Source organism: Microtus ochrogaster, linkage group LG7_11, assembly GCF_000317375.1.
Source record: "Microtus ochrogaster isolate Prairie Vole_2 linkage group LG7_11, MicOch1.0, whole genome shotgun sequence".
Taxonomy (NCBI): domain Eukaryota; kingdom Metazoa; phylum Chordata; class Mammalia; order Rodentia; family Cricetidae; genus Microtus; species Microtus ochrogaster.
This window is the reverse complement of record NC_022032.1, coordinates 405,959-417,937: the sequence shown is the minus strand read 5'-3', so window position 1 is coordinate 417,937 and position 11,979 is coordinate 405,959. Positions and strand designations below refer to the sequence as shown.

Here is an 11,979-nt window from a genome sequence, read left to right as displayed (position 1 = left end):
AAAGAATATTCGGACTGCCATGAATAGTATGAGTTAGATGAGAGAGGTGGAACAAGGACATTTTAGAAATGTATTAAAAAGGATCATACTTGGTAAAAAAAAAAAAAAAACAACTATGTAGACAGGCCCCAGACACTAGAGAATAACCTACTACCATTAATCTGCTAAGTGGACACAGTATTAGGCCAATTCCTGATGCCCGTTATTGGACCCACAGATTGGACCCTCTCGATTCTCATCAGAGAAGCTTTTGTTTGCAGTAAACAGGGATCAGCACAGACACCCGCAACTTACCACCATGCAGAGAAGAGGCTGCAGGATGGTCAGCACCAAAGTGAGTAAATTACCTCACAGCCCTCCTTCCAAGTCTCAGGGATCTTCGAAGAGAGGGGTGAAAGACCTGTAAGACTCAGGTAGTGGATAGCTATGAGAAAGCAGTGTCTTCCGGACACAGCACGGTAGCTATACGTATAACCTCAAAGTAGCTGTGACCACATGCACAAAATCTCGCCAGCCCAAGCCAGCCCAAATTCCAGCATGGAGAAGAGATTTGAGCGTGAAGTTCCACCCCTGGCTGAGGGGCTATGATTAGCGATCGCTTGCTTCCCAGAAAGGAACGGTCAGTTTTCTCTAAATGTGTAGCCATGATAAGTTCGTCATACTCCAGTTGATTGCCCACACATGAAAGAATATTTGGGCAATTGCCTTTGGTGGGGGGGGGGGAGACACAATATTGGGTGGGAAGGGAAGGAGGATGGATCTGGGAAGAATTGGAATCAGGAGGATGACTAGGATCAAAACACATTGTACGAAATGCTCAAATAACATTTAATAAAGAAAAAAGGAATGATACAGCGTGCAACAGGAACCGAGAATACAGGGTTGATGCCAGCGAGTCTGGGAATACGAGCTGCAGAGATCCGGTGAAACCAAGTTCAAAGTGACCCTTAAACTTCTAACTCCGGTGCCAGCTGTGTGTTGGCGTTTTGCCTGGATACTGAACTGTTGAGGGAGGACAAAAAGATAGCTGGGAACCAAACTGGATGAGCACTTCAAAGATCTCCAGAAGCATAACTGTCAACGAGTTGGAAATCATGTGTTTGAGAACCATCCGTCTTGCGGATGATAGTTGAAGCTTGCCTGGAAGTGTCCTGAGATAAGAGATAAAAACTATAACAATATGGGTGGCTAACAAGACCTGTGCCATGGCTACGCTAGCCGACATGCCAACACGATGGGGGAAATGCCACAAGGCCCTGAACAATCAATGGCTTCTGAGAGACAGAGAATTTTTCTCCAGGGACAAGGCCCTTGACAGGGCTCAGTTCAATCCCACGTGACTAATCTCTCTCTCTCTCTCTCTCTCTCTCTCTCTCTCTCTCTCTCTCTCTCACACACACACACACACACACACACACACAGACTTTGAAAGGGAGTAGAGAGGGGAGAAGGGGGTAGAAATAATATAAATACAATATTTGTGTAAAATTCTAAAATAAATTAAAAATTTTAGATTTTAGAATAAAAAACTATATTTAAAAAGAACATTTATTCTCAGATAAGTGAGCAGACACATCACAGACAGTATGACTGCTTGGGACAGAGACAATAATATAGAAATGTGGAATGCTTATCAAGATTGCTGGGGTCACATATAATGAGATAATCTGAGACACAGAACTAGCAAAATGTTGTCTAAGAGTTCAGAGGATGGTTGGAAACACACAAGTCAATAACACCAAAAAAAAAAAAAAAACAAACTTCCATTTGTGGAGACCTCTATAAATGGAAATCTCATAATCTCTCCCAAACATATTTCCTTTCTATGATTTACAGCGTGACGTATTACAAAGATCATTCTAATTCAACTACAAATGATTTTTAAGGCATTTCCCTAGCTGGCCATTTACCTTTCTCGAGCCCCTATCTACAGCAGCCACGGGGCTAGTACAAGGAGACACTGTGGTTAGAGACAGAAAACCATTCTACCGAAATCTACAACTACGCGCTGAAGACTGCATGAAACATCTTTTCTCTCGGAGGCCAGGGCTCACTGTTGGGGAGAGCCCCAGAAAACTAGGCCGACGGTGAACATCATTGAACAGAAACCCTTTCAGCCCAAGTGCTCCTCCTGAATCTCCATTTCTCCAAAGCTGTTTTGGTCTCGGTCTGATACCGCTGGACAATCCCCTGGGAGCTCTGGGACAAGAGAGTGAGCATGTGCCCTGTGTGTCAAAGGTTGGCACACAGACCTGCGAGCTTGGATCAAGAACAAAGCTCTGGTACGATAAATAAAGACACCGGAGAGTACCCGGCCTGCCTCTTCTTTCATCCGTGCACAGCAGTTGTCAGACAGCCTGGACAGTCTACCCCTCCTGTTCCTGCAGAGCAGATAGTCATCACTAAAGCTGCCCCAAAGGAAGCACATTTTAATGTTCAATAAAAACGGCACAAGCGGCAGCTCAACAAATATGAACGTTTGAAACTACCGTGTTTACATCTGCAACTTCCCTGTCTGAACCCTCACCAGCAGGCCGACATCCTGATACACTGAAAGAAGGAAAACAATCTAAAGGCAGGATGGGTGTGGCCGCACGGAGGTCACTATGAAAAAGAAGAAAAGGTAGCTATTTGAGCAGATCCTGAATAGTTATTAGGCCTGGGCTGCAAGGATTTATGCCACTGGGTACCTTGCTGACAGCCTTCAAAAGAAGTAGCCCCATTTTTAGGCTCTTTGTTTAGTCCTTACTGCACAACAAAGCAAGATACAAGGTCGCGCCTATAATAGCTCTGCACACGGAGGCAAGCAGCCGATGGCTCCTCCCCTTTGGGAAAAGCTTCCAGATTCCAAAGTTGGAAACATCCAGTGTAGTGTTCAAAATCATCATACATTTGCCTCACTAAAGAAGCTGACAGAAAAGGGATAATAATAACAACAACAACAACAAAACGCCCAGGATAAACATTCAGGATAAATAACACACACACACACACACACACACACACACACACACACACGGTCCCCACAGTTATACAAAATAGTTAACAGAAGGTATGTGAGCAGTGCATACTGCCAGCTGGGTAAAGGGCCCTGAGTGGGTCCTGCAGCTTCTCAGCCTAGATGACCAACTTCTGCACGCTAAGCGTGGTTTCATCCTCTTCGTTGGAGCCGAAGTATCCTGGGAGGTCCAGCATTCTCTGCTCAGCCTCAGTGAGGCGGAAAGAGGTGTTGTCGTAGAAGGCGAACTCTGGGTGGATGGGAAAGCTCTGACATTTATCTTTTCGGCAGTGAGAAGGGCTGAGCTGGCTGACTTTCTGGTAGCTATCTTTGGGGAAAATGGGTGAAGGCTGCTTCCGCGAAACACTCCTGTGACTGGGGGACGGTCCCCTGTGAGCTCGGTGGGGCTCCATTTTCTCAGTTCCTGCCACCAACCCTGCCTGGCGATCCCCCGAGTCCGGTTTCCTCCTGGGATGCCCCACAGTGTAGGATTTGGAGAGAGGGCCCAAGGGACTGCTGGCCCGACCTGCCCCTTGGAAGTGCTCTGATCTCTCTGGAAGCAGGTGGGCACTTCGACTAGGAGGCCTGGACCTATCCTCTATCTGGTCCCAGGTCCGCATCCTGGAACTGTAGGCAGGGACCTGGCGGGGAGTCAGTGCAGACAAGCTTCTCTCCCGGAACGGGCGGGACTGCTTGGTTTCATGAAAACTAGCGGTCCTCCTGAAGAGGGAACTTCTGGAGTGGCATCTCTCAGATGAGCCCTCTCTCCCCACAGTTGACCTCGTCTGCGACTTGCGGATCAGGGTCTGGCTGGGACTGACCGCACAGCTGGGCGGAGGCACGATACCATCCAGCCTGGAGGGGGGCCTGTCGCCGGCGCCTGCCACAGGCTGGTCCAGAAATGGAGACTTGATTCGGAACTTGCTCGCTGCTGCTGCTTCTTCGGGGCATTCCAGGTCTAAGGGAGGACTGGCAGTGGCATCCACGACGGTGTCTGTCAGGGGACTCTGGGACACGTGGTACACTTTGGTGGTCTCAGTCAGCCCTTTCTTCTTCATCTCCTTCAACTGCTGCTGGGCCAGGCGGTAGCTGAACAGGGGCGGGATGATCTTCTGGGCGTTGGACTGGAAGCTCTCACTGCCGGAGGCCTCGTCGTCAGGAGCCGCTGGTGCGCTGCACCTGTAAGTCAAAGGGATGCCTGTGTCCCCCGGGCTTCCCCTGGGTCCGTCACCCGCATCTGAGAAGCTTCCCCGAGGCTCGCTCAGCTCGCAGATGTTCTCCTCATCCGAGTTCTTCCGGAAGCCAGGGGTATGGATGGAGTTGTGTCGGGCAGGGGTGCTGCATTTGGGGGCTCTGCCGAACCTCCTCCAGAGAGTGATGAGCACGGTGGCAATGATGATGAACAGACACAGAGATATCCCTGTGACCGTCACGACGTTGTTGGACTTCACCGGACCCTGGGGTGGAACAGACGATGGGCCTGGCGGCCGGAATACTTGAAAAAGAAAAAAATAAGTACAAAGTTAAAACAAATGTATTGTCTTATGTTGATTTCTCTGCGTGATTTGGGGGCCACAGTGGTTGCCCCGGTTATCAGAGCAATTAAAGAGGAAAGGAAAGAATAAGACTTTTAGGTTTCTGATGAGAGCTGAAGGTGGCCAGTGAAGAAGAACCCTGCAAAAACAGGGAACCATAGAAGGGGCCCAGGAAGCCACAACCAGGAGACTTCTGTGCTCAGCATCTCCTGCCAAGACTCTCTCAACACACTTATGAAGATGGGACCACGGGCACCTATAGTTAGTTAAACGTACCCGATAAAGTCTACGTATAAAACTCGAAACCAAATATAAATAATTTAGATAACTGTACCTAAACATTTACAATTAGCAAAACTCACCGAGGAAAGTCCGACTAGGAGCCATGTAGTTAATCCAGACCCCACGCCCGGTGCGGGAAGAAGCTGCCCACAATCCTGCTCTCGGCCATCACTGCCCTTCCCTGACTTGTCTTCATACCCGAACCCTCGCCAATGTGTGTGCCAATGTGTGTCCCACAGCCGAGAGATCTTGTGAAGATGCAGAGCCCCCTAGAGTCTCCCACTAGACTGCAGTCGGACGCCTGGAGACCAGATGCCCACCATTGCCACCTGAGCTCACTGTGACCCACTCCCACCCCTGCCTCAGTCACCGCCCACTGTCTAAGTGCTTCCGGGCACCTGCCCCCTTTTCCCTGTGGTATCACTGGGCCTCACCACCTCCACTTGCTCCTGGTGTTTCCCTGTGCTTTCCTACTGTTCTCTGAGCACACCTGATTACAAACCCTTCAGAGGGAGGCCCACTTGGCCTCCTCATCTCACCTGAAGCCTGTCCCTCCCACAGAGCAATTTACCTCAACCCTCTCAGCTGGAAGCTGTCACATATATGCCTTGGTATTGTTTTTTAAATATTTGAGGGTGTGAATGCATGAGAGAGAGAGAGAGAGAGAGAGAGAGAGAGAGAGAGAGAGAGAGCCCCCTCATAGGCAAGAAGAGAGTTCAGATGCCCTGGAGCTGGAGTTAGAGGAAACTGAACTTTAGACCTCTGCAAGATCTGACTTTGAAAAATCCTTAACAGGTACTCGTTAGTACACCTTCCCTTTGCAATTGTATCTACATTGCAGTCAAAGATGCATCAACAGCACAGGTTCACACCTTTGAAGCCCATGGGGCGCTCTATCTGCCCCCTCTCCTCCTAGCGCACCAGCCTCTAGCCCCAGTGAACGCCTCATGGGTCTCAGGCCTCTGAGCTGTTCACAGCTACGCCTTCAGTCATGGCTCCTTCAATCAAGCCCCCTGCCCGCCAAGCTCCTCTGGGTGGTGCGTTCTCCATTCTCAAGGTCCAGCTCCAGCATCACCTGCTTCAAGAACTGAGCTGTCCCCAGCATGGATTTTCACCCCACATGCTTCCAGAGAAATCTGTGGGCACTTCTACCATTTCAGGCTTTGTATTATATTCTATTTCTCTCTGAGCCTTCCAGGCTGCTATATCATATTTCAAGACAAGGTCGTACCTTGTAAGTAAATTCAGTATAGTCCCAATCCCAGCCCCAGTTCACTGTAACCTGCACACCATTGGTATCCAGTGAACATCAGTTTAATCAACCAATTCAGTCCTTACTAAGAAGAATAATAGCAAAACAATCACTATCACACCAGACGGGATGAACCTACCACAACGATGGACTCTGCTCTTTCGTTGACGTGTTACATGGCTGCACTCAGGGGCACAGTTAGCCAGACAGAACCCTGGATCCCTGACTCGTTCCCTGGTGTGTCCCCTCTATCACTGGCCATGACGGCCGATGAAGGTGTGTGGCAGAATTCCTATCACCAGTCACAAAGTGTTCTCTTCGCTACACTACTCTCTGACTCTGGCTGGCAGCTTCAAAAACAAACAAACAAAAACCACACAGCTGGAAAAGAGTTTCTCTCAGCTGCTGGTCTGGCCCATCCTGCCTCATCCTACGCTTCCCGGATCTCCTGAAGTGAGGCAGATGCCCTGATGTTAAAGCGGATCTTCACATCTCCAAGGAGTGACAACGTACAAAATAGGAGGAAGCGAATACGTGGAGAGATCGTTTTATCCCGGGCGTCGGTGTACAGGAAGGGGTAACTTCATCATTTAGCTGTCTGGTTAAGAATGTGTACTTTTCCAGACCCCACCCAATATCACAGAAGTTCGGTGCCAGAACATAAAATACAACCATGTTTCCTCAGAAAACAATGGCCAATTTCTCTTGCTGATGTCTCTTCCAGAAAGCTACACTGGCCTGAATATAAATGTAAAGTATTTAAGATATGCAGCTTACTATGATTCGTATTCCCCTCGATGCCTCACTGTGTGACCCTGGGCAGGGCACCTCCGTGTGCCCAGAGCCTTCCTCCAGACTGTGCAGGATAGGGTATATAGTCATCACTTAGGATCTTAGGCTTGTCTCCTGGATGCTTGGGGATATCAGCCTCTGCAGGTGTCTATAAAATGGTGTCAGAGTTGCATAGAATTCATATACATCCTCCTGGTTTTGAAGACATTTTTAGGTCACCTATATTGCCCAGGATTGGACAACAGTTGTATAAGTAGTTGTCATACTATAAACATACAGAATGATGACAAGAAAAATGGTTGGGCCTGGCAGGATGGCTCAGCAGGTAAGGGCACTGGCTGCAGACCCCAACAGTCAAGTCTGACTCCCAGAACGCACGGGATAGAAAAAGCTGGCCGGGTGGTGGTGGCACACGCCTTTAATCCCAGCAGAGGCAGGCGGATCTCTGTGAGTTTGAGGCCAGCCTGGTCTACAAAAGCTAGTTCCAGGACAGGAACCAAAAGCTACGGAGAAACCCTGTCTCGAAAATCAAAAAAAGAAAAAGAAAAAGCAAATGCTGCAAATTATCTTATGACTTCTACACTAGCACTGTGGTACATGTGTGCACTCAAAGGTTTATGTGTATGTGCACATGCAAAATTTGCAATGTTAAAAAAGAAAAAATGTTTTCCCATGTTCAGAACAGATGCAATGTCTTTTATAGTGTTCAGGACCTATTAAAGAAGAAGAAGTAACTGAGGGCAGAAAGAAAGGCCTAGGCTATAGTTGCAGTAAGACGACAAAATGGAGAAGAACATTCTTTAGATGCTAAAACGAAGGCCACAAGACCTATGGTACTGGCTGAAAAGACAAAGGAGCAAAAGGACCTTTTAAGGCTACAGACACTGGGAGATGTTGCTGGGTGCCTATAGTCTTGGCTAAAATGTTCTTTCTCTAAGATCCAAATAAAGGGAAGCATCTAACACATCTCAATCCCATAAAGCAGAGCTAAGGATGCCTTTGAATCTGGAAACGGAGAGTATAAGTAGGTGGGCCTTGACAGAGGAACTTTATCTAAAAGTCAGGACCTCAGCAAGAGCTGGCCGGCTGGCCAAGCTGCTTCTCAGGGGTGACTGAGGTAAGAAGAACATGACCCTCCATCGCCACAGCTGTAAGTGCTATTCCACTCCTGAGAGGAGGCAAAGCTGGCTCAGGCAAGCGACCATCTCCATGAACCACTCACAACAAATACCCTGGGGTACCTATCAGGGTGGACCTCCATGATGCTCATAAAAAACAGACAAGTCCTGTCGCTGGGGATGGCGAGAAGAAATATCCCTGCCTCCTCCTCCCAGACAGAAGCGGTAACAGATAAACTTAGACCACTGAGAAGGAAAGAAACAGGGCGCCCTGCTTCATTTTGACAACTGAGGGTCTACATACCCCCTCTGGACAACCTCTGAGATGACAAGCGGAAAATTAAGAAAAGATGTTTTTCTATAGGATTTTTTTTGTTGTTATGTTTCGTTTTTAGGTAGGCGAGAAGGTGGGGGATAACAACTGGTTGGCACATTGTTATGCCTCTATCCTAGCACTCCAGCTGCTGAGATGGGATAAAAATTCAAGATCTTTCTGAGATACAGAGTGAGATCCTACCAAAAAAATATCTGGTGCCGGCAAGATGGCTCAGTTAGTGAAGCGCCCCTGCCAAGCTTGAGAGCCTGAGCTTCATCCTTGGCATCCACACAGGCAGGAAAGACCAGATTCCCACATCATTTCCCAACTATTTCTGTATTGTTTAATAAAACCCCTTAACACAGCTGAAGTTTTAGACATACTCCCGTGTCACTTCCCTCACTCCCAATAGTAAATCCTATCATCTCACTGGCAAGTTACCATGGCAACTACTCCAAGTCTTAGACACCGATAAGCGCAAAGCCAGAACAGTGGCAATCAGAGAAGTAAGCCTCCACTGAGCACAGACTGGTAGTTCCCAGACAGGCCTAACTGGCAGGGGCTCTGAGCAGTGACCCGAAAGGAAGCAGGAACACGTACCAGCACACTCCTCCAGGGAGCATGAAGAGGTCTCTGAGGATACTCCAGAGCAGCTGGGTCTGGAGGGGAAAGAAGCGAGACACGCGCGGCGCCGTTCTCGGACAGCCTCCCCGCACGTGTTGCTACACTGACTCCACGGCTGCCATGGTCCCCAAGACTCTGCAAGGATATAAGTCATGCTTTTAGTGCCAAGCATTTAAGAATCAGTGTTTAACTGCACCCGACCGAAGCGGCAAAACTCAAAGCTCTGGTCTTAAAAGGCTAGAAGTAAAAACATTCTCGATGTAAAAAATCTGGAGGGTCAGTCTTCGTCTCAAAACAAAGAAGAGCTGTATCATGTATACAGCCTTCTCTGGTCTTAGCATTCCTACACCCCACCAGAGGGCTGAGGTCACAGGGCAACAGACCAGCCCGCAGTGAGAGGAGAGTCAGGCCCCTCCGAGGAAAGAGGGGCTGCAATACTTGTTTGCCTGGGACAGAGTCCAGGACCCACCCACACCAGCTCATCAGACAAACACATCTAAGACGTAAGAATCGCTGAGGGGGTAGGATGAGAACACAGAGCCCCTGGGGACAAGATAAGAAGGGGAACTTGTGCCCACTTGCACCTCTTCCCACTAGCAGGACTGAGGTCAGTGCAGGACTAGACACAGTGTGTGTCTGGAGTGACAAGGTCACAGAAAGAAAGCCATCAAACCATATGGATCCTTCCTTCCATCTCCTCTATGGAGCAGCCTCCACCGCTGTGCATAGCAAACCAGTCATTCTGAGAGGATCCACTGACTGTTGTGACAGACTTGCGGAAGAGCTGAAAATGTCTTGGGCCCCCACTATTCGAAGGTCTTCCATGACTACATGAGATCATAGAGCCTTCATCATCCCTGAGATTCAGACACATAGCACTTGCTTCAGATGAAACCGAACCACCACAAGACAGTTAGTAAATTAAGTACCAAGTCGTTTAATATTAGCAATGAGTCATACCTCCAGGCTAGAAAATCGCATACCAAGTCCCAAATATCAACAGTTTGGTGCCCATGGAAGGCAAGAGCTAGAGGTGAAAGCCAAGGTGAAGGCTGGGAAGATGGTTCATAAGAACGGTGCTTGCTACCAAGCCTGAAGATCTGAGTTCAGTCCCTAGAATCTACATACAAATCCTGCAGGATGATGGAAAGTGAGGGACGTATAGAAACACGAAGACAATCCCTTTCGCAGCACAATGTTTCCCCTAAACAGAGAGTAGCACTGACACATATTGAAATCTTAGATACAGCAAGGGTTGCCAGAGCAACAGGAACAGCCCAAACACGGCCCAGTTCTTTACCACATTAACCCCAAACCCACAAAAATAGCCTATTGAAAGCAGAAGTATACCTATTTCTGGAAATAAATTACATTTGCCTCAGCGTCTATAATTTCAAGCAATTCTGAGATGCATAAAAAAATCAAGAAATAATAGTAATCAATAAACTCAGACTCTGAAATGACTTAGATAGTAGGTATATTGGAAATAAAATTCAAAATGCCCATGAGTCGTGTGATAAATTAGAATTAATGGAAAAGTCAAACAAGATATACACACATATGAAAAGATACACCACTGCTGTAAGCTAAGGAGAATAACTAAAATGCAAGGACCACAAAACTACAGGAGCGAAGATAACGAAAGCCTTCGTCCAACTCCCAGCATATTCCACACACTTTAAGAAAATAATATGAATATGGGTAACTAGAAAGAACTCAAATGGAAACATAAATACAGCTCTGAGTAGAATGTGTATCCCAAAAAGCACGTGGTAGCAGTCTGACACACCCCAACCCAACCCGGTGCAGCAGTGTTGGGAGGTTCGACCTAATGGAAAATATTTAGGTCCTAAGGGCTCTGACATCATAAATGCCAATGCTCCGCACAAAAGCCATAAACCATCTCACAAAAACCCAGCACCAAGGATAAGAATTGTTCATCAGGGAAGTCCAAGAGACTCCCAAAACAATATAGGCTGTGGCTGTTGCCCTTGACTGTCTTCTAGGGGTCGAAGCCAGGTCCCTATTGCTGAAGACACCATGAACTTCAGGCACAGAACCTGGAAAATTCAATCTGTATCTGAGTTTCTGCCTGCCTGAGTACTTGATTGCAGAATATCAAAAAGTGCTATGGCAGCTTGTGAAGAGGGAGGTAATCAGTCCTGCCCAGCTGTGACACCCATGAGCCACAACAATGGCCAGCAGTCAAGGTCTTCCTAAGAGTGCAAGGGTGGCTTTCTAGCTTGGCAGCAACCAACAGCTGTCTACTTAGACCTAAGGCCTGCTCATCAGAATAGAAATCAGATCTGGTACTTGGAGACCTATCTGACTAACCTGGGCTACATGGATCTTCGAGGAAACCTACTGTTGCCACTTTGCTAGACCAGAATAACTCCTAACTGCATTCTAGATACTTGTCTTTATAGCCACAGAGAAGTGTAGATCTCAACCCTCATCAAAAAGCTTGTTTTGTAGCAGTTATGAGACCATCATAGAAAATCACAACTGGTCACAGTGCAGAGAACACCTGACCATGGGGGGCCCAGCCCCAGTAGATATGTCTACAACACAACTCCTGCAAATATAGTTCGGGAACACATGGAAGATGGGCAGAGAGATTTTAAAAGTCAGAGGACCAGGAGATCTGTGAGATTGTATCTCCTAGAAAAGACTGGGAAGCCGCAACCATGATATCACAGCAGCATGGCTCCCTAAACAAGACCTGAGCAATGGAAATGCTAACAGACATGCTAATAGGATAAAGGGAAATCTTCAGGGCTCCAGCCCTAGAAAAAGAACTACAGACAACTAACACCTGCACAGAGAAGAACTAGTCTTCCCCAGAGATAAGCCCCTAAGGTTATGCAACACCAACTGGTCAGCCCTGACATCATGTACATATAAGCAATACTAAACAGACTCAACAGGTTGTATTTATATATTTATGTGTATATATGCAGGTATGTATGCATATTTAACAATAATAATCAAAGGAAAAGAGGCCATGAGTTTGAGATGGAGTAAAGGGGAATGGAAAGGGTTGCAGGGAGAAAAGGTAGGAG

At 47.5% G+C, this 11,979-nt stretch overlaps 1 protein-coding gene across 3 annotated transcripts in view; it reads right to left on the bottom strand.

Moving 5' to 3' along the window:
• Positions 1-2,985: 2,985 nt before the first annotated feature.
• Thsd1 (thrombospondin type 1 domain containing 1) overlaps positions 2,986-11,979 on the bottom strand; it is a 26,309-nt gene continuing 17,315 nt past the window's right edge. For 2 of the 3 annotated variants that reach the window (XM_026786872.1, XM_005362411.2), the window contains exons 4-5: positions 8,894-9,052; positions 2,986-4,493 (exon numbers count right to left, since the gene is read on the bottom strand). In XM_026786872.1, the coding sequence (XP_026642673.1) occupies positions 3,118-4,493; positions 8,894-9,052 (1,535 nt within the window). In that variant the 3' untranslated portion in view covers positions 2,986-3,117. The remainder of the gene's footprint in view (positions 4,494-8,893; positions 9,053-11,979) is intronic. The other variant, XM_005362412.2, reaches the window with a different exon arrangement.